Genomic DNA, 23,562 nt, shown 5'->3' with positions numbered 1-23,562 from the left:
AATACAGGACAGATTGTCTCCTACACAGGGCAGGTTGGACAATCTCTTTGGTGAACAGATTCAACGGACGGTGGAGGAACTCAAGGACCATCATGAGACCCTGAGACAGCTCTCTCTGATGCCTTCTGAGTATTCCTCAAAACAGTCTCTCCGAAAGGACACTAAGAAGTCATTCTTCCATCCAAAGAAATCTTACCCACCACCGTCTAGAACTCGTTCTACGAGACCTTTCCAAAAAACCCAGTCTCGTCAACTACGAAAACAAAAGCCTCAAGCAGCTCCGCAGCTGGGCCCTGCTTCCGGTTTTTGACTCCTGCATAGAGAGCAGCAGCCAGCTTCCACTCCCTTAGATACCAGTGGGAGGTCGATTGTGCCATTTCAACAACATGTGGTAGTACTCAGTCACCTCAGACCAGTGGGTCTTGGCGATAATCGCTCAAGGTTATCTTCTGAACTTTCTCTCCATCCCACCGGTCTCCCCACCTCTACCGACGTGGAGAGCATCCGACCACTCCATCCTCCTGGAACAGGAGATCTCCCTCCTCCAGTCTAAAGCAATAGAACCAGTGCCCTACTCTCAAAACAGTCTAGGGTTCTATTCCCGGTACTTTCTAATCCCCAAAAAATCAGGAGGCGTTCGTCCAATTCTGTACCTACGTGCCTTCAACAAGTACCTCCATCGAGAAAAGTTCAAAATGGTAACCTTGGGTTCTCTTCTTCCTCTTCTGCAAAGAGGAGACTGGCTCTGCTCTCTAGACCTCCAGGATGCATACACACGTATTGCGATAACTCCATCTCATCGCAGATTCCTGAGATTTCTGGTAGGCCCCAAGCACTATCAGTACCGAGTGCTTCCATTCGGCCTCGCGTCTGCACCATGAGTCTTCACAAAATGCCTCGTAGTAGTTGCAGCCTTCCTCAGGACTCAAGGTGTTCACGTCTGCCCCTATCTAGACGATTGGTTGATCAGAGCTTCCACTCAGCAAACTGCTCTGTCGTCCCTACATCTTACCTTACACACTCTGATTTCACTAGGATTTCTCGTCAATTACGACAAATCCTATTTAGTCCCATCTCAAACTTTATCATTCATAGGGGCAGACTTGGACACCTTGCAGGCAAAAGCTTTTCTGCCTCGACAGCGAGCTCTCACTCTTGTCTCTCTCGCACACCAGCTACAGTCTCAGCACCGCACGACTGCACGCCACTTCCTCATCCTGCTGGGACACATGGTGTCCTCAGTTCAGGTTACCCTAATGGCCCGCTTGGCCATGAGAGTCATGCAGTGGACTCTAAGGTCACAATGGACTCAATCCATTCAGCCCCTGTCGACCATTGTCCACGTCACAGACTCACTCCGTCAGTCTCTAGCCTGGTGGAAAAATCAGATCAATCTCCTCCAAGGCTTGCCCTTCTAGGCTCCAGACCCTCAAATAATTCTCACCACCGATGCTTCCAACCTCAACTGGGGAGCCCATGTGGCCAAACTGCAGACACAAGAATCTTGGTCTCCAGAGGAAGCCAAACACCAAATCAATTTCCTGGAGCTTCGAGCAATCAGATATGCTCTCAGGGTATTTCAGGATCGCCTGTCCAATGAAGTCATTCTGATTCAGATGGACAACCAGGTGGCCATGTGGTACATCAACAAACAGGGAGGGACGGGCTCCTACCTTCTGTATCAGGAAGCTGCGCAGATATGGCCGAAGATGGAATCTTGTCTTCCGGCTTTGTCTAAGCAATAATGGGCTGTAAAGGTATGGAGAGAACTCCAGGTGGCAGCCCTGCAAATGTCAGGAAGTGGCACTGAGCGTAGGTGTGCTACTGAAGTCGCCATGGCCCTCACAGAGTATGCTTTAACATGGTCTTGAAGTGGAATGCCCGCTTGCTGTTAGCGAAAGGATATGCAGTCCGCTAACCAGGAGGAGAGAGTCTGCTTACCCACAGGCTGCCCTAATTTGATGGAATGGAAAGAGACAAACAATTGAGTGCTTTTCCTGTGGGCGGCTGTATGGTCTAGGTAGAACGCTAGAGCCCGTTTACAATCAAGGGTATGCAGAGCCTGCTCTCCTGGATTGGAATGTCGCCTGGGAAAAAAGGTAGGTAGTATAATGGATTGATTGAGATGAAACTCCGATACTACCTTAGGCAAGAACTTAGGGTGAGTGTGGAGTTCTGTCCGGTCCTGCAGAAGTTTAGTGTAAGGCGGATAGGTAACTAGAGCCTGTAACTCACTAACTCTGCGAGCCAAAGTGAATTCCAAAAGGAAAATCACTTTCCATGTGAGATAGCGAAGATCACAGGATTGGAGAGGCTCGAATGGTGATTTCATGAGCCGACCCAAAACCAGGTTGAGGTTCCAAGAAGGGGCCGGAGGACTCAGTGGAGGCTTGAAGTGAAGCAAGCCCTTCAGAAAACGTGTTACGAGGGGTTGTACTGAAAGAGGAACATCCCCGACACCTCTATGGAAGGCGGCTACCGTACTGACATGCATTCTGATGGAGGAGGTTTTTAGACCTGATTCTGACAAGTGCCAGAGATAGTCTAGAAACTTCGAGGTGGGACAGGTAAAGGGGTCAAGGGATTGAGAAGTGCACCATGACCTAAATCTGTTCCATTTGTTAAGGTAGGATTTTCTCGTGGAAGGCTTCCGTGAAGCAATCAGGACATGGGAAACTGGTTCCGAAAGGTTAAGTGGCTGAAGAATTAACCTTTCAACATCCAGGCTGTCAGAGACAAGGCTTGAAGGTTGGGGTGGCATAGGCACCCGTCGTTTTAAGTGATCAGAAGCAGGTGCTTTCCCAAGGGAATGTGCCTGTGAATGGAGAGATCCTGAAGTATTGGAAACCACATTTGGCATGGCCAGTGAGGTGCTATTTACAACTTGACGTACCAACACCCTTCCGCTTGCCCGTTAGGGTTCAGGATGCCCTCCGCCAAATTCCAACCCAGTCCTAATGCCTTTGTACACCTGGGTACATTTGGTGCATACTCGGACATCTTCAGCTCGGTATTCACCCATATTGTCCTGTGACAAAGCAAATGTTGCTTACCTGTAACAGGTGTTCTCACAGGACAGCAGGATGTTAGTCCTCACGAAACCCGCCCGCCACCCTGCGGTGTTGGGTTCGTTACGTTTCTTCTTTTATTTTTCGGCACTTCCTGTAGCTTTTAAACAAGACTGAAGGGTTAGTGCCATGCTGGGCTTGCCCGGTAGGTGCCTGTCAAAGTTCTAGAAACTTTGACAAAAGTGTTCGTGATTGGGCTCCATCCTGTGATGTCACCCATATGTGAGGACTAACATTCTGCTGTCCTGTGAGAACACCTGTTACAAGTAAGCAACATTTGCTTTATGTGGTGGTTTTCTGCTGTTTTGAAATATTTTCTTGGTGTTTGGGAAATTCTGGATATTCTAGTCACCAATTGTTTTGAAGTATTTCTTCTTTTTATTTGTATGGTTTTACTATTATAATTGATGGGTTTATATTTCTTTACTTTGTTTTATGATGAATAGTGATATTTCTTTTTTTCTATTGTTGGCACTACATGCTTGTTGCGGTTTCCAGAACAGTTTATCTTCATGTTTTTGTTTATATTTTATGATCACTTTTTTCTTTATTTCTGCATGTGTGATAGAGGTACAGTATTCTGATAGTATGTAGCTTCTGTATGGATCTGTTGCAGTATGGCCTGTTGTATTACCCCAAAGGAGATGTATTGTTAAAGACTTGGTGTAATATTGCAGTGCTGTCTCTTCTATGTAGGATTTTAATTCTGGGAGTTAGTGTTGTTGTGTAGCAACCTTGCCATACTATGAGTTCTGAATGTCGCAGGGTTTTGTGTTACTTCACAAAGTATCTTGCAGTGGAAGGTGTTTGTGTTGCTGTTATTGAGGTGATACCAGAATTTGAAATTATTTTTTTACATGGTGAGTTGTAAGGGGAAATGTCCAAGGTTGGTTGCAGGGGAAATTTTTATGCATCTGAAATATTACAGAACTAGAGGTGCAGGATTCCTATTGATATTCTGTCCCTTCGTGCATAGACTTCAGTCTTCACTCTCATACCCATATTGAAGACCTGGTTGAAAGAGAATATAAAATAATTTGAATCATAGTTTTATTGGGAAGATGAAACTGGTCAAGTTTTTTGTTTTTGTTTGTTTTTTTTAAATTGTGCACAAGGCTCTTGGGGCTTTTTCTTATCGTGCCTTTCTTTTAGTCAATTTAAAAGCCAGGGGGTTGTGATTTATGGAAATGTCACCTTGACTTGCTCCTCGCCAAATAATTCCATCTGGAGATGCCACAGATGTCGTGTCCCCCCCCCCCCCCCCCCCACGCAACCAAAGTACCAGTTGCCGGGTCCAATGTCGCTGCTACAATGCGACATTTGAAGTGGCCCCCTCCCCGGTTCCCAGCAGGCTGGCTGGCTATTAGTCGATGTAGACATACAATGCAGGAGCCGCAGCATCAGTGCACTGCCAGAAGGAGCAGGAGCCTGCAACCACCACTGGTAAAGATCAATGCTGGGTGAATTCTTGAGGGAGAGAGGGGTAAAGAGATTTAGAAAGAAGGGTGACATTGAAAAAGCAGGAGGAGAGTGAGAATTATATATTTTTTAAGGATTAAAGTATGGTGGCTTAGAGATCTGGCAGTTTCCATTCTGCAGCAAAGGATAGTAAATTGTTTTAATAAACAATCTACTTAATGTTTTGCTGGGTTTTTTTTTTTTTTACTGCCCTGATTTCTGTCTACCAAAATAAACTCCAATGTTTACCTGGACAAATAACTAATTTTTTCCCCACTGGCTTTCTCCCAATTTTTGTTCTTGTCATAATAAACCCTGATAAATTCCTGGGGAAAAAAATAAAAAATGAAAGCCTCTGTTCATGTGTTTCATTTGTGATAGGAACATGTCATCCTGTATATTGTTACACTCATCAGGATCAAAGCAGGAGGGTTACATGGGAGGCTGTAATATGACAGTGAGGGGGCACAGTCTGTGTTTATGTTTAAGTATAAGAACATAAGAAAATGCCATACTGGGTCAGACCAAGGGTCCATCAAGCCCAGCATCCTGTTTCCAACAGTGGCCAATCCAGGCCATAAGAACCTGGCAAGTACCCAAGTATATATTCGTTGCCAATTCTGATCTCATACGGAGGTGATCTAATACTGAGGGACTAGTCTAAAGTTTCTTCCTCCCCACTCCCTGTTCATCAAAGGTATTAATCACTACCCAGGGTATTGATCCAGTACTGCTCCGAATTGGAAGAGGCCTACAACATACATGGCTAAACTGGTGAAGATTTATTTGGATGTGTCTGAGTAAAGCCACTTAGTTTCCTTGTGCTGCTAGTGTCCCAGTGTTCATTGTGCAGGTGCATCAGGTCGAAGGGGATGAAGTATTGGAGACCATGAAAAGGGAGTACAGCATTAGTCCACCAAAACAAAACTTGGTGGGAGGAAGCCAGCCAAAAAGTTGAGCAGTGACCACAGCTTGCTTAGGCTAACAAATGTTTTGAGATGCAAATTAATGGGATTACTAAGGCCGCTTCCTCTGGCAGCAAAGACATTCGTTGTTTTTACATGCAAAACTGTTTTGGACACTGATGACCGCACTTGCTTACTGAGAAAGAAAAGAGTCTATGAAGTTGAAGGATTACTATAACAGCGTACAATCTTCTCCCTTCAGTGTTGTAACTAGACCTGTTATCACCAATGCTCATTTTAGTGTAGTGTTACATTTTACTCTGCAGAATGCATTGTAACGGCTGTCCAAAAACCAGAACAACATTAGCATAATCTCTTGATGATATGGATTTAGGTTTGTAACACTTGCAAACTGCTTATGCATCGTGACCTCACCAGAATGAACCAACGTTCTCGGATTCCTTGGGAGGCATCCAGAACTCTGTGTGGAACAGAACCAAGGAACGATTTAAGACCTTATGAAAATGGAGGTAGCGCCAAAGAAAGTTGATATCCATTTTAGGTACTATTTTTGCAGTATGTAAAATAGAAACACATTTTATGAATTCCCATATAAGTAGCCAAACTAATATTTTATTTGAGTAGACAAAGCTGAAGCCTTCCATAATGCCTATGGCCTCGTCATACCTCTAATAGTGAGAGAAAAGGTGATATAACACAGTATAGCAAACTATAAAGGGGAATATGAGGGAAAACCCTGTGTATATGTGAACGTGCCAGTTCTCAGCACATTAGGCTGAAGGTGAGGACTAGAGAAAGAATGATTTTAATAAGCTCTGTCTGTACCATTTTCCTTTTGTTAAAATTCCTGCAAGGCCTTTCTTTGCTGGTGTTTTTATCATCAGGGAGAAGAAGGCTTTGATTTTTTTATTTGTGACTTTGAGATGAGAAGTGTTGATCTGCACTTTCTGTATGTCGTTGATTTTTTGGAGACAGGAGACAAACCACAGGGCCAGCCTGCACCTTAAGCTGATACAGGTACAACACCAGTGGGGGGGGGGGGGGGGGGTGTAGTGAGAAGTCAAGAGTAATTACAGGTTTCTTAAGCATCAGGCCTTGCTTGAAAAGGTCTCACCAAGCAACTGATCTTTATGGAGATTAATAGTGAAGCTGAAAAACTGTCAAGGCCATTATTCATATAAAGCGATTATTCCTTAAAGGGCCAGTATTCCAGTATGAATATATGATGCAAAGAAGACAAAGCCCACAGCCTTCTCCTGCTGAGGTAGGACCAGTTGGTCTATGATCTGACTGTATCAGATCCAGTATTATTTATTTTTTGTTCCAGTGGAGATCTCTCTCTCTCTTTCTCTCTCATGTATCCTTCTAAGATGGGAGCAGAATATGATATATTAGTAGTCTATTCCTAATTAGGGAAGGAATGATTTGGAGCCCTTCGGCACCTGTCATAAAAGCTGTATGGAACAAAATATAAATGAGAGAGAGGACCAGTGTTGGCACAGCAGGAAATTTCCTGGCTATGTATCTGTTTGCATAGTTTGGTTATCCTGAAAACAAAGCTCGTTGGAAGGGGGGGTGGGGGCGAAATGTACATAATCCAAGTTGGGAACCACTGCCTTATTCTATCTCTCCTCCCAACTCAAACTCTGAATTTCAAGGCCTGCAGAAGTTAGGTCATGTACATTTTACAGCACATACCTTAATTTTAAGGTGTTTGGCTTATTTATGACTTAATTTACTGCCACAGAATTAATTGATGTCATGCTAATTGATCATAGCCACAGTATAATTAATTCATTCTGCCAAATTGCTGCTGCACAATGATTTCCTTCCCTGGATAGCTGTAAATGTTCACTTCTGCAGCCTCCTCAGCCCTGGCCAGCCCAGGGAGCAGAGCCCTGGCCTGTGATTCAAAGCCATATCCTCCAGATGGAAGCATGCAGCCCCTCCACCGAGTCACAGGGCTGGTCCAGATTTATTCTTTTTTTTTAATATCTGGAGAAGAGTTTAATTAAATTATTCCCGTATGCCTTGTCTCCTTATTGACAACCTACTCGCAAACATGTTTTCTTTCTTTATTTTATATCTTGCCATATGTGCTAGATGATGCATCTAATCAGGGCCCCTGGCTTCCTGCAGTTTCACGACCGCATTTTCCGCTGCTCAGTTTGTTGTTGTCTGCGGCATTGTGGACACCAGAAACCTTGCTGGTACAAGCCAGCCACCTCCTGCCTCCCATTCCCAGCTCTCTGTCCCAACCACCACAGTAATTCACGTTCCTATCCTATTCCTCCCCCCCACACCTACCCCCTTCTGCTCTGGGCGATTGTACATTTTTTTCCCCCCACCCTCATCTTGCCGAACTGGCCCACCGAGTCCGCTGCACACGTTCTTACTTTCCTGAGCCACCACCCGCCACACAGCTTTCCCCCCTCCTGGGGCACCGCCACTGTCTCGGCCCACAGGTTCCCTCTCCCCTCCCGCTCACCGCTGCTGCTTGTTTCCGGCTTTACCCCTGCACCGACTCCCTCCTTGCCTGCCTGCTGCCTCGACCCTGTTTGCCCTCTGCCTTTTCCACATGCAGCCCCTGCTGAATGACAGGGGGCAATGTATTGAATACAGAGGGAAGGAAACTGAGAGTTGGGGAGGGGAGGCATGGAATACATGAAAGGGGATGAGGATCAAGGGGTAAAGTAGGATAAATCTATTAAATCGTGTAAACCCTGTAGGTCTATTGTTGAATATTAGTAAACTATTTATTCACATGTTAAAAATTAATTCAGATGCACAGAGCAGCTTGGAGGAATATTCTATTTTAAAAGATCATTAAAAGAACATTTTGAAATCAAATTTCCATAAAAATGAGATTTTTACATGTATAACTCTATTCATGTTTATGAAAATGTGCTCAGAAGCTGTAAAGCTGTACCACATGTTTTTCTAACCTTTACCCAGGGACCGGCCCCGCGATCAGGGCCTTTATGTATACACCCCCATTTTAATACAATCATTTGGTTTCCAGTTATTGTAAGAGACAAAGCAAGAAACCTCTGATGTTAAAAAGGCCTGTTGTTTAATGTCCAATCTGCAGTGTGTTTGAGGAAGCTGGAACCCTGCCCACTGCAATTAAAGTAGCAAAACAAATTCCACACCTCTTCCCCCTCCCATTTTGGCCTATATGCTGTTCGAGTTTCCCTGTTTGGGCCAATACAGGGAAAACACGCCGGATACAAATGTGTAGTTACCTTAAATAGGCCCTTGATAGTATTACAGATTTTAGTATTGGTACTTCCGGGTACATCTCCTTGTCAGAAAGCCTTTGCCACACAATATTAGAAACTCCTAGGTGAATTCTTTTATATTAATGTTCTAATATTTTATGCAAATGATAGAAGATGGAAGTGATATCTGTTATAGTCTCTTTTATTTTTCAATAAGACATGTATAGTCTATATTACTCACTTGGACATCAAATATACTGTATGTTGTGGCATCATTCATCATAAGGAAGACTACAGAAATGGATTATGTACATTAGCAGGGGAAAAACGCTGGATAGGTGGATGCTCCTAGCTGGAAAAAGATAGTTGCTTCTAATAATTAGGATATTGAGGGAAGATGTTTAAAGCATTCCTCACCTTGCATTTCATATCAGCTTGCCAACAAGGAAACAATGCTTCTCAAGGGCTTATAAATACAGGCCATATCCCATACTCTCTAGGAAGAGCAATGCCAGATGTAAGACAGTTTGGACTCTTACTGTAAAAAATTGTATTTCTTTTTATGAGAGAGGAGATATTCAGGTTGTCATTATGCTAAGTTGAGAGGACGTTCCTTTCCTAACCGACTTAGTCTTAATGGATGGGCAGTGTCATACATAAAAGACATTAAACTGAACATGCGTGGGTTTGTGAGAGATTGAAACATGTGGCCATAATTGGTTTTGTGGTTTGAGTATTTTACCATCTATTTATTTATTTATTTATTTATTTATTTGCTTTATTTAAAACAATTATAACCTGCAATTAACCAATGTTCTAAGTAAGGATTTGTAATGCTGGTTTTGACATGTATTTATGGTACTGCTGAGTGTGATTACAGGGAGGGACTTGGGTGCATATTGTGGCTCTTCCTCTTGTTTTAAAGTGGAAAGGTTTAGTTTCTCATGGCTGTTTTTTGGTTTTTTTTTCTTGTATAGACCTGTCTCGAGTTGGAGCGTTACTTGCAGACTGAGCCGAAGAAGATCTCTGAGACCTTTGGGGATGACTTGGACTGTTTCCTTAATGCCTCTCTCGCCCAGAGCATGGATGACAGCCTGCGACGGCTGGATCCCATCCTGATACCTTTGGAGATCAGTACGTGTGAAAAACGTCACAGCACGGACATTCTCCTTGCGCAGGACAAATTGTTGTCGGAGACATGTCTTAGCCTGAAGCCCACAGGCTCGTCTGCAGAGGGCTACACAACCGTAAACCAGGCCCAGCTCAATGCAGTGACCTCGCTGACACCGCCGTCCTCTCCTGAACTCGGCCGCCATCTGGTAAAAACCCCATCGACTGTTTCTGCACTGGATGGCACGGTGACATTGAAACTGGTGGCAAAGAAGGCTTCCCTCAGTCCTCTGAAAACGGTAGAAGCCACAGTCGCAGCTGCATCTAGCCCAGCAAAATGTGGACAGAGCAACAGTGAACAAGGAGGGGCTGCGACAGAAGCGTCCCCCGAGAACAAGAAGAGAGTTCACCGCTGCGAGTTCAACGGCTGCCGGAAAGTTTATACCAAGAGCTCCCACTTAAAGGCCCACCAGAGGACTCATACAGGTACTGGTACAAGGAGAATGTTTGCAGTGCTCTACCTTGCCTTCCACAATTATATAACAACATACTTGTTCAGGCTTTTCCCGTAGGATCTTGGTAGTATTGAAAGTCTGGTCATGAAAAATGACCAGATATTGAAGGAAAGGGAGAGTGGGGGGGGGGGGGGGGGGAATAAAAGTACTCCTTGGATCAAAAATAAAAAAGAATCAATCCATATAAAATCCTTCATGTGGATACGTGCCACATTCATTGTCTTACGGGCGGATTTTAAATGCCCTGCTCGCGTAAATCTGCCCGGATTTACGCAAGCAGGGCCCTCGCGCGCCGGCACGCCTATTTTGCATAGGCCGCCGGCGCGCGCAGAGCCCCGGGACGCACGTAAGTCCCGGGTTTTTTTTAAGGGGGCGTGTCGTGGGCGTGTCGGGGCGGGGCTGAATGACGCGGCGTTTCGGGGGCAGGATGCAGCGTTTCGGGGGCGGGACCGGGGAGTGGCGCCGGCCCGGGGGCGTGGTCGAGGCCTCCGGACCAGCCCCCGGGTCGGATGACGGCGCACCAGCAGTCCGCTGGTGCGCGTAGATTTACGTCTGCTTCTAGCAGGCGTAAATCGAGGGACAAAGGTAAGGGGGGGTTTAGATAGGTCCGGGGGGTGTGGGTTAGGTAGGGGAAGGGAGGGGAAGGTGAGGGGAGGGCTAAAGAAAGTTCCCTCCGAGGCCGCTCCGATTTCGGAGCGGCCTCGGAGGGAACGGAGGCAGGCTGCGCGGCTCGGCGCGCACAGGCTGCCCAAAATCGGCAGCCTTGCGCGCGCCGATCCAGGATTTTATAAGATACGCGTGGCTATGCGCGTATCTTATAAAATCCAGCGTACTTTTGTTTGCGCCTGCTGCGCGAACAAAAGTACGCGATCGTGCTCTTTTTTAAAATCTACCCCTTAGAGTATAATTAGAGCTTCTGATTTTTGGTTAAAATAAAAAAAAACAAACCCTATTAAAACACTCTCCTGTGAGGAAATTTGGGTTTTTCTGTTTTAACGGCTTACCATAGTGGTGCTCTGACATCAACTGACTGCTGCAGTCAAGAAGGGGTATCCTGCAGTGGCCGGATGATGTCATTGGAGTGGGCCCCGAAGAGAGGCCTGGTGGGACTGTGGCAAACCCCATCCTGCTGCAGCTGGAAGGGAAGCTGGGTGGGGCTGTGGTGAACCCCCCATTCCCACTGTGGACCAAAGAGAGGGGGAAACCCTGAGAGTGTACGTGTGAGAGAGGTGGAGGCCTTGAGTGTGTGTGTGTGTGGGGGGGGGGGGGGGGGGGGAAGAGGGTATGTGTGTGCGAGAGAACGAACATTTATGTAAGTGGGTGTATGTGAGAGAGGGTGCATAGTCCTGAAGTCACAAAAACACAGCCTGTCACCCCCATCTCCGTCTCCTCTAGTTACATGCACTCTGCCAGCCCCACACCCTTAGCCCTATTCTCCCTCAGCCTCATACACACCCCCTGCCACCCCAACATTAGCCATTTACACGCACAATTCAACACAGCATGTAAATATTTTAAGATAAATTGATATGCATCTTATCAAATTGAATCCACCTAAAAATGTACCAAATATTTTAACTTTCAATACACTTAATTGCCTGAAAAATAATCCCCTAAATTTGCAATGAGAAGCCCTAATTATAATCAATGTTTTTCTAGCAGGTAATTAAAGAGCCCTTGGCCACTAATTTATTTTTTATTAACTTTTGGTGGGCGGGTGGGTGGGAAGGAGGGAGTTTGCCCATCCCAGCCTGGTAATTTCTTTTTTCCAACTTGGGGGGAGGGGGATTGTGCTCCACTCTGCCCTATTTTCTCAGCCCAGTCATCTCCTGTTAGCCCAAACTACAGTTTTAAATGGCATGCAGGTGGCCCCAGAGTGTGGGGGGGGGGGGGGGGGGGGGGGAGTGTGTTTTCTCTTTAGTGTGCGTAGTTTCCTTATGTTCATTTACATGCTGTAACTTCCTGCACCCCACAAGTCCATGAGCTTTTACTGCGGGAGGAAAGTAAAAGACATTCTAAAAATGAGTATGGGTTTTACTGCAGGTTTCATTACATCGGCCCCTGTAGGAGCTTGGTCTTGTTCTGCCCAGTGCAACAAATGTGCTTGCTGCAATCTTATTAATTTGTGTGCCTGTTTTGAGATGGGGGACATGCAGGTTGTGAAGTTTTGTGATATTGACCATTAGTGAACAGTTCTGTTCCTTAAACGGAACCGTGTGTTGTATAAGTGCAGAGATTTCATGTCACAAGATAACTTTTAGTTTGAAAGCAATTAAAGTGTGATTCCTGTTGGTATCAGATTTCTGTAAGTTGCTAGATCTAAATTCTGGTGCTCTCTCCCAACAGGCTTGACTTTGTGGATGCCACAGTAAATATTAATGAAATCTTTGCATATATTAGGGCTATAAATGGGTTTTCTAACGTATGTTGGATATGCTGAAGACCAAATCTGTTGAGGAAGGGAGGGGGAGATCCAAGGGCCAGAAATGAGAGCCATTACTCGGAGGGGCGGGAGAGTCTCACATAGTTTGACTATGCCTTTTAAGCACAGTTTCCCTCAGTTTGGAGATTTTTTACATCTGTAATCTGGGTAATATGCCCCCAAACAGAATATTGCGTCTGATTTAACAATATAAATATCATTTAAATAGAATTTAAACAGTTAACCATTTACATGAGAAAGGGAAGCAAGGGTCAGCAATACATTTTTGCTGACAGGGACCCTTGCGTCGGACAGTGGTGTGACATCAGGCAGACCAGGGCCTAGGCTTGGACACATGAACAGGAAGCATTGGCATCCACCCCAGCCCGGGCCTGATGTGCTCTCTCCCGACTCCCATGATAGAGCCAGATTGATTAAACGGTTAAATGGAGACTAAACTGTAAGGCTTTACATTCCCTTTAACCGTTTAATATTTCACATCCTTGGTTTGATTACAAGCAATCTGATTGGAATGGAACACAGTGCCTTAATCCTCTAGAAATACCTTGCTTCACTTACGAAACCCTGACTCCCTGTCTATTCTCCTCCCAAGGGATAAGAACTCCTGTGCCTATCTCTGGTTAATGTCCAAGGTCCCCACTGATGGCAGAGCAATGCACATTAAATCCTGGTCTCTGTCACACAAAATGCTAAACACTTGTTTCTCGTTCCCAGAGACTTCTCCTGAAAGATAGATAGATAGGTACGTATTTATTTCACTGCAAACCATTTGTTTATTTATAATACAGTCCGGTTAAAGAAATGATTTGCATTGTTCGTTACAGTTCGGTCCTTTCTTTCTGCACCATAATGAGAGTCAGAAAGGTACTGTTGGTAACCTTAGTCTCTTGTGACAACTCAGATTCAAGACAGATAGAAAGAAGTCTCTTGCCTGAATTCCATTTATCCCTAATCCGATATATTTGAATCAAGTGGTGGATCCGTTCCCTGGCAAACCCATAAAGTACTTCAAATTCTCACTTCTTTTTCTTTGCAGCACGATTGCAAGAAGATCAGAAATGTTGGTTCCAAGCTGGTAGTCACCCAGAGATCCCATGGTGATTTCAGTAGCTCTGTGGAGCTTAATCCACAAGTTGCTCTGCAGGGGTCTTTGCATGTTCTCTCCTGGCAAAAACAACTTACCTTGTACCTGAAGGATATACAAGAATGTATTACTACTGTTTCTGTAAGGAATGTATTTACCCCTTTACTAAGGCAAAGGGAACTAGTATGTTCTCTACCAGCCTTGCTTAATCTCTCGTATCCCCACAAGACTCCAGCATTTTCAGATATACAGGGGGTAACGCTTTACACTATTCAGTCATACACATTTGATGAATGACTTTATCTTGCCAGTTTACAATTTGTGGGGGCTCCTTCAGAAATCTGACACTGTGATCTGCATAATAGTGCATGGTAGTAGTAGATTCTACTCCTAGTACATCCTACTCACGTGTTCACTACGTACTCAGCATATTGAAAAACTCATGATAGCACTCCACACTTTAAGGAAATGTATCTCTCCTTCAAGAGAGGAATTCCATTAACTGAAAAAATGGTATGGTTAGCTTGTAGATACCCAAAAGACACAGTAGAGAATAATTGCTATTGTAATTCCATTCCATCTAGACAGCAACAGTAATTTGGATTCTTTTATCATTGAGCATTTTTATAGATCCTCTCTGTGTGCTAGGGAGATACACAAAGCAACCCAGGAATCGGGTGGGTTTATTTTTTATTTTTATTTTTTTTTAAGACAAGGGTTTTGTTTTTTTGTTTTTTTTTTTGGGGGGGGGGGGGTCCCATTAATAGGATCATACACATACCCATGCCTACAAACCACACAACTGGGCATTTTTACATAAGTACATAAGATTTGCCATAGTGGGTCAGACCAAATATCTTCAAGCCCAGTATCCTGTTTCCAACAATGGTCAATCGAGACCACAAGTACCTGGCAGGATCCCAAGTGGTAGATTGCAAGCTGCTTATACCAGGGATAAGCAGTTGATTTCTGCAATTACTCCTTAATAATGGTTTATGGGCTTTCCCTCCAGGAACTTTCCTAAACCTTTTTTAAACACAGATACTCTAATAGGTTTCACCACATCCTCTGGCAATGAATTCCAGAGCTTAATTATGTGTTGAATAAAAAGATATTTTTTCTTATGAGTTTTAAATGTATCACCTAGTAACTTCATTGTATGTGCCCTAGTCTTTGAAAGAGTAAACAAACAATTGTTTACTTGTTTCCACTATACTCATTATTTTATAGGCCTCTATCATATCTCCTCTCAGTTGTCTCTTCTCCAAGCTGAAGAGTCCTAACCTTTTTAGCCTTTCCTCATTGGGGAATCATTCTATCCCCTTTATCATTTTGGTTGCCCTTCTCTGTACCTTTTCTCATTCTTCTAGATCTTTTTTGACATGTGGTGACCAGAGCTGCACAGTTTTCAAGATGAGGTCACTCCATGGAGGGATACAGAGGCATTATGATATTCTCTGTTTTATTCTTCATTCTCTTCCTAATAATTCCTAGCATTCTATTTGCTTTCTTGGCTGCTGCTGGACACTGGGCAGAAGATTTCAATGTATTATCAATGATGATGCCTAGATTCTTTTACTGAATGGTGGTTCCTAATGTGGAACCTGGCATTGTGTAGCTATAATTTGGGTTGCTTTTCCCTAAATGCATCACTTTGCTATTGTCCCTTTTTTTTAAAAAATTAGCGTTACATTGGCAACCCTTCAGTCTTCAGGTACCATAGACTATTTTAATTATAGTTTACAAATTACTAATAGCAATCCACAATTTCATTTTTCAGTTCTTTCAGCACTCTGGTATGTATACCATCTGGTCCAGGTGGTTTGCTACTCTTTAGTTTGCCAGTTTGCCTTATTACATTTTCCAGATATATTGAGATTTGTTTCAGTTCTGCTGAATCATCACATTTGAATATAATTTCTGGCATGGGTATCTTTCTTGTCTGTTCCTCAGTGAAGACTGAAGCAAAGAATTTTAGTCCCTTTGTCATCCCTAAGTGCCCCTTTTACCCCTTGATCATCTAATGATCCAGATGACTCCCTAGCAGGCTTTTTACTTCAAATATACCTGAAAAAGTTTTTATTATGAGGTTTTCCTTCCATGGAAAGCTTCCTTCCATGGAAAGCTTCTTTTCAAATTCTCTTCTCTAAATTCTCTTCTCTTTTCAAATATCTCTTCTCAAAAGTTATTAGAGTACTACCCACTCACAACATTAATCCTCCTATTCAGCTATCATATTGATGCTATAAAATTACACACTGTCCTTCAAATATCTTTTATAATAAAAAGATACTACCTGATTAAGACTGCTGCAATTCGCAATGCCTGTAAAGGAATCAGAGGTTATTTACAGAAGTAAAATAATATATTAATATAAAAAGATTCCAATTGAAATAAAGTCAGTGGGATCATTCCTTTTCTTATATCCCGCACCATTACTATAAATATATAACTGGGATTATTACGTTACCATTGCCTATGATGTTAAACTATATATGTTACAGTTACTGTTTTTTTGTTGTTCCTATCCACTGCTTACCTTGAACCTCCTCCCTCTCGCTTTGACCTATCTGTATCAGTGGCCCATGCACCATGGGCAAGTTAAAAGTTAATATGTAATCTCTTTTCTTTTTCCGCTTGTTACACTGTAAACTGATGTGATGTGCAAACGAATATCGGTATATAAAAGCTTTAAATAAATAAATAACAATACATGTAAAGAAATCAATATTAGATCAGATGAATCGTTTGCATATTTTCTGTGTGAGAGAAAAAAAGAAATCAATCTAGATAACAGAGAATACAAGAAGATTCAATGGGAACATTTTGTATTTCTAAAGATTTTTCTGTTTTCAAAGTAACCAGAAAAAATTAAACTTGGAGCCTCTGAATATCTTTACTAACTTCTGCTTTCCTATACCTCCTACAAGGGAGCTTTGATCTTTCAACAGGTACCTTCTATTCTTCCCTCCACTAGCTTCAGCGAAACTAATGCACACATGGCTTTGCTCATTCAGCTGCTCTGCCTTTCCAATATGGAATATTTTACCTCTAATGCTGCACCTGGAAACTTGTTACTTCGCTTTCCAAAAAAAAAATTGAAATGTGGCTGTTTAGTCAGACTTTCCCCAGGCTTCATATATATATATATATATATATATATATATATATATCGATATCTATAGATAAAGCTGTATCCTGATGTGAAATATTTATTTTAAGCACTTGATATATTCCTTTTCTGAAAAGTAGACCCAATGTGGATTACATAAAGTAATAAGGCTTTAAGTCCATAAGTAATGGATACATATAGATTACATAAGTAATGGATACATATAGATTGCAAGTAAGTAGGGTTTCTTTTAGTAAGAATAAGGAAGTGGGGTGCATTGGATATTAATCACACACAACTCCTCATGCCCATCAAAGGAACTCTACTTATATACTCTTTCTTGCAGTCTACCTCATGTCTGAATATAGCCGTTTCTTATATACGCTGCATGCTTCTGTATCGCTCCATGGCGAGACCGCACCTTGAATGTTTGGGTTCTTGCCAGGTATTTGTGACCTGGATTGGCCACCATTGGGTCAGGATGCTAGGCTTGATGGATCCTCTGTCAGACCCATATGGCAACTTCTTATGTTCTTACTCAATGCCTTGTGACTTTATGCAATCCACATTCTGCCTACTTTTGGGAAAAGATGGAATATCAAATGCTTAAAAGTTAATAAATATCATTTCACATCAGGATGCTGCTTTACGGATTTTTTCCCCCTCTTGTATCTACATTGCCATGTTCCTGGCAAGGTCTTCCTTATCCTCGGGCCCTGCAACATTGTGGAAGGTATGTTCTTCCAGGGAAACTGGTAATCTGAAACAAAACCACAAACAAACATACACGGTGAAACAGAGTCTATCTTGGGTGTCTTCAAACATCTTCTGAAACAAATGAAACTAAAAAAACCAGATTACAGTAGGAATCCAGTCCTTCAGACGTTCCAGACTATCTGTAATGGTGAGGCTGATCCCCTTCAGTGCTGTCCAGTACAGTTCTTGTCAGTGATGCATATCTTCCCTCTTCCTACAGAGGTGCATTCAATACTGTTTTTCCATTCGCTGTTGCTTGCCTCTTGTATCACTCAGGTTTTCTCCACACATCTGTGAAAGCTTGGTTGATCAACAGTTACATTCTTGTAATTTGGGTCCTTTTGAAGACTGACAGTTACTGCTTCTCTGACCCACTGATCACTTTGCACTTCCATCTTGTTTCCCATAACACATCTGCTACCGGTCATACATCTTCTGTTGTACTACTCTGTTGGCTCAGCTCAATTAGGTCAGGCAAAAACATTCAGGCCGACTGGGTTCCAACCCGTGGCGTATATTTCTATATATTTGCTCACTTCTTGCAAAGGTAGTTATCTGGTTCCACTTTCACGTGGATTTTGGGATTTTAGATGTAATTACCTGCCTTTCTAAATCTAAACTCAAGGCATGTTACAATCTGATATAGGAAGTAGTTCTCTGCCCAAGAGGGCTTGCAGTCCTAAGGGGGTCATTTACTATGCTGTAATATTTTATCATAGTAGGGGCAAAATATTGTAGGAACTCACCCCCCCACTGTTATATTTGGCATCTTGCCAGGAAAATAGTGCCAGCCCCCCCCCCCCCCCCCCCATGATATTTTTTCTCTTGGAAAAATCCCAGGAGAAAATATATTGCAGGAAAAGGGGCAAAGAACACACAATGGTGGTCCATTTTGCCTCAGGCTGAAACTTAAAGGGACATGTGACCCATAAATTCCCCTCTCCTTCCCGCCAATTTTCCTAAATCCTTCCCCCAAGGGTCTTTGTTCGTATCTTGTGATGAGGCAAAGGCTGGCCAGCAAAATTTTGGAAAATGGTGTCAACTGGCTCCGAGCCTAGGGGGCATTCCAGGCCACCACTGGTTACCAGGGTGTCATCTTTTAGGTAAGGGGGAGTTGGATCAGCAGCCACTAGACTACCAGGAAGTTTGTGGTGTGGGGGTGAGGGGTCCACTAAATTTCCAGGGAATCTGTTGTGTTTAAGGGGAGAGTATATGGATTGAGGATGACTGTATTGAAGGGGAGGAATTTGGGAAAGGGGACAGGGCATGACTGAATGACACTTTGTTCTACTTTAAAAACTTTTTTTTTCTGCCACCTCTACAGGTGGTGGGGTATGTCCAGACCCCCAGGGGAGAGGGTGTTTAAGCACATTGACAGATGTGGGGGTTTTATAGACTGTGTGGCCCTTTAATTTGGTTCACAGAGGCATCGAGATGAGCATTTAGTGTCATGATATCCTTGCGAAAAATAGCTTCATCTCCTGAGTTGTAGCTATCTTTTCGGAAGATAACATGACTTGCAATATTTCTGGCAAGCTGCATTAATTTACATCATTTTTCCTATGGATGAGGTGCATTGCATGCATGTAAAATGGCTCAGGGGCAGTTTTTTAGGTCAAATGTTCCACAATATCACTGCAGTATGTGAATATCACATGATAAATGGTGTTTTTTCATGTGATAAATACTGTTTTTTGCTTGTTAATTGCTTATTGTGGCTTAGTAAATTTGTGACTCCTAAATTTGTATATGAGGCTTCCCTGTTCTCCATGTGCTGTTCTAACCAATAGGCCACTCCTTCTCACATCCTGACAGTGTCCAGCTTTTCAGCTTTACTCTGGTGTGGAGATGATTACACAGTTCATTGATTCTTGGAAAGTCTGGTAGATCCCAATGACTGGGCTGCTGCTGGTAGAACTAACTTTTGATATCTCTGAAGTTTTAATCTTTGTGGAGTTCTGGAAACGAGCTGATGTAAAATATTAAAGATGAAGTTTAAAAGCCCGCCGTGCACCAAAATCGGGAGATGCGTGCTCACGTCAGGCTCGCTCACACCCACCTAATTTTAAAAGCTGCCTAGACGGGCACGTATCTCTTGCTGCATGCACATCTTACTCGATTTCAAAATGGGGTATGGTCTGGGCGGGGCATGGGCATTTCAGGGCGTGGTTAAGCAATGTGCGTGTAAATACTTGCACGCTCCAGCACACATCCAGGTCCACTGTGGCATAAGTTTACTTCTGCTATGGACGAGGTGAACGTTGTAAAAAAAACAAAAAAAAAAACCTGCCATTTTGGAGGGGTTAAAGGGTCTGGGGAAACTGGGGGTCGTGCAGGCTATTAAACTAGGAGGAGTTTGGAGGACCAAGCTCAATACCATGTGAACTGGTGGATGAATGGTGAAACTGGTCATGGCATATACATGCGCCAGTTTTAAAATACCTTAACTTATGCTGTATAAATAAATAAATAAATAATAAAATAGGAATGGGATTTATGTGCTAGGTGCTTGCCGACTTAAAATTAGATGCATATATATATGCGTTTAGGCTATTATATAGCATGCACGTGTATGTGCACATAAGTTAGAAAATCGTTGCATCACTGGACCTGCACCGATGCAAATGTGCCAGTGGGGGCCGCACGCTGCTTTGAGAGTTACAGTCTTAATGAGCAATGTTAAAAATGGCTCCCTCTCTGGCCACCTTTACAATTTCTGTTTCAGGCCAGGACCTATCTTTAAATAATCCTCACCCTTTCAAAGGCACCACCTTACGCCAATCTGCCCCCGTTATTTTCTTGACCTTCTCCATTGAGTCTTCTAGAGGAATTGCAGTAGGAGTTTTTGCCACCATAGTTACTTACAATCTTGATGACCACTTTGAATTCTCCTCTATCTTGTCACCAGCAGGCCTCCAGTGCCTGTCCAGTGCCTTCTCCCATGCAGCTCAAACTATACCATCTGATCCTCCAGGCAAGAATCAGTGATATTGGAGTCAATTTTTTATCCTCATCTGGCATTGGGGCAAAATTTCTGTTGTGTTCTGTAGTTACAGAGGCTCCATAACATTTCCTGGTGGGTCCCTACAGGGTCTGCAGCTTCAGAACCATCATCACTGCTTTAAAAGAAGGAGCTCTGAACTCCTTTCAACAAAGCTGAATGAGGATGGATCTGTTCTGCACATTGCCTTGCCTTCTTCCAGACTTACAAAGATGTGACAGTGCACAATACATCTTTCCTTCTGGCTACCATCAAATTCTCATCCCGTGGATTCACTGGGCATTTTCCTGTGAGTGCTCTCATTTTATTGAGAACACTCGAGCATGTCCAGTCAGCAAGCCCAAGCCTTGCCATCTCCCTGGGTCTTTGATGAAAATACTTGTGCCTTACTGGCAGCTATTTCATGGTGCAAACTGTGTCACTTAGGAGAAGTGAACAGGTGCCTTCTTCACCAATTTTGGCATGCTTTACCTCTGTATACTCAAAACTGGTAGGAAAGTCAGCTATCTAAATGGTTTGTAGCAAATCAGAGACAAAAGTGGCAAATCTGCAAAATTTGGCAAAGTTAAAAAAAAAACAAACAAAAAAAACTGGCCGGGCGCCACGCTGGATACTATTTTTTTATAAACCTGGATCATTTGTTAACCAGAGATGGATGTAGAGGGTCTTGTCCATGGTTTGTTTATGGTAAGTTTAGAATCACCTTGTCTGTGGCCAACCTAAGGCAATTTACAACTCTAATATTAAAATAACTCAGAACAATACCCTTATATAAATACATCAGTAACTTACATATTTAAAATGTTGTCATAGTACATTCTTATAAAATTAAAACTACATCCTCAACTTGTTGAGCCACCTTACAAATATCCTACCTAATGGGCAGAAAGCCACTGCCAAAATGTAGTCCAATCTTTCCAGATCTCCTATGTTTATTGAACAGTGTCACCTCTCCTATCACCTCACATGAGTTGTCCCACGTCAGGAGGGGGAATAATCTCCAAGGCCCACCAGTAAGGAAGCAATACACTTCCAGTCCAGGTCTCTGAAATAAAACTCCACACACTTGTGTGTTGCTCCCAAAGACCCCTTTTACTTAGAGATAAACAGAAGATGAGAATTTATAGCAGAATAAACCGTTTTTATTTACAATCCAATCCCAAAGAGTTTGACACTTCTCACTGTTGTTCTGTCCTTCCTCTCTGCATCTCTGTGACAGCTGAAAAGGTGCTTTCCACTATTTTAGTCTGGTGCCAGTTGAGGTTCAAGAGAAGTAGAAAAGAAGTCTCTTGCCTGCACTGCGCAATCTCCAATCCAATTTGATATCAAATGGTGCATCGTTATCACAAAGTACTGTCATATTCTCTCTCTTCTCCCAGCACAACTTGACCAGTGCAGATCAAGAATGTTCGTGGTAAGACTTTGGCCACTCAGAGATCCTGTGTGCTTGGTGTGATCTCAATATTCCACAGGGCATTTTATTCTCCTCCTTTTCCTCTGGGAAAGATCAGGCTGGGATTTTCCCCCTAGGGAAACCCACCCACACAGTCAGACATATATAAAGGAATATACCACATTGTGTGTTAAGGAATGACTTCGCTCTTTAATATCCACTTGGGGTAGAATGGGGTGGGAAGATTTAGTCCAATTCTGTTTGGTTTGTAATTAAAGTATTTTTGGTGTCACCTGGGCTGGGAAGTATACACCAATTCTGGGTTTTCTTTGTGTATCATGTTACATAAGTTTAATAAAAACAAAAAAAATTAAACATAAAGCAAAGAGCCCTTGTACCCACTTAACTAGTCAAAATGCTCATATCAACAGAAAATACTGTATAAAACTCCTTAACCTTTTAAACAAGCATATGATTGTTTGAGATATATTGATATTCCTCTTTATGGATTTTTAGCATCAGTTAAAGCCCCAAGTTAAAACAACCAGACAAAAGACGACAGTGACTGCTTAACGCATTGCCCATCAGGGATTGATGTGCAGTTATAGAGATCTATTTATATAATGTACAGAGGTCCCAGGAAGTGGCATCTCTCTGTCTGGTGTTAGTGATATGCACATGTACACGCCCACGAGGCTTCAGCTTGAAGGAAGCCCGGCGCAGCCAGGGGATAGATGAAGGGGGCGGGTCTGGAGACTGCATGGGCTGGCAGGAGGCACAGCCTTGATAGGGAAAGCTGGTCAGTGGGCCAGAACTCCTTGGGTAAAATTTCACTGGGTGTGACAGCTAGGGTAGAAATAATCAACTGTGAATAAATATATATGCATACATATGTATGTATGTATGTATGATTAAAATATGATTTTCTTTAAGAGATGTTATAGTATCTAACTTCTGAAACTGTGTCTATGCCCAGATTTGCATACACAGTGTGTTTTATTTTTACTTCCAAACTTAGCATTTAACTGAATCCCTGGCTTTAAGTAAAAAGGAGTCATCAACTGGAAACTTGCACAGTAACTAGGGCTCATGTCTTAAATAGGCACCCAAGAAACAGAGCTGTTGGTGCAAAGTCAGCCACTCACAGCCACATCTGTCTGAGGAAGCGGAGGCGCGGTCTCTTCTCCGCTCTCATAGTGTGCAGCACCATGCCCGCACAGCTCGTACGAAGAAGAACCAAAGGAAGCTTGAGAAGTCTGAAAAGTCATCTGTGCGATGTCTATGAGAGACATTGCCAGGAAGTGATAATTTATGTGGCATAAAAATTACGAATAATTAAGGAGGTGCTGAAAGCACAGTTTAATGAAGTAAAAATTGATAAGGGAAAGGGAGAGTGTGTTTCTGTGTGTTTGAAACACATGCACAGAAAGTTAGAATTAGGATTGAGAGAGGGATAGGAGGAAGCAGGACTGGGA

General features: G+C 43.0%; 1 protein-coding gene across 3 annotated transcripts in view; it reads left to right on the top strand.

The window, feature by feature from the left end:
• The window catches only part of KLF7 (Kruppel like factor 7), a 222,755-nt gene that overhangs the window by 99,034 nt on the left and 100,159 nt on the right, over positions 1 to 23,562 (top strand). For all 3 annotated transcript variants that reach the window (XM_029606354.1, XM_029606355.1, XM_029606356.1), the window contains exon 2: positions 9,651 to 10,269. In XM_029606354.1, coding sequence (XP_029462214.1) covers positions 9,651 to 10,269 — 619 coding nt within the window. The remainder of the gene's footprint in view (positions 1 to 9,650; positions 10,270 to 23,562) is intronic.

Source organism: Rhinatrema bivittatum, chromosome 6 (genome assembly GCF_901001135.1).
Source record: "Rhinatrema bivittatum chromosome 6, aRhiBiv1.1, whole genome shotgun sequence".
Classification (NCBI taxonomy): domain Eukaryota; kingdom Metazoa; phylum Chordata; class Amphibia; order Gymnophiona; family Rhinatrematidae; genus Rhinatrema; species Rhinatrema bivittatum.
The sequence above is the reverse complement of the archived record's forward strand: the minus strand, read 5'-3'. Positions and strand labels throughout refer to the sequence as shown.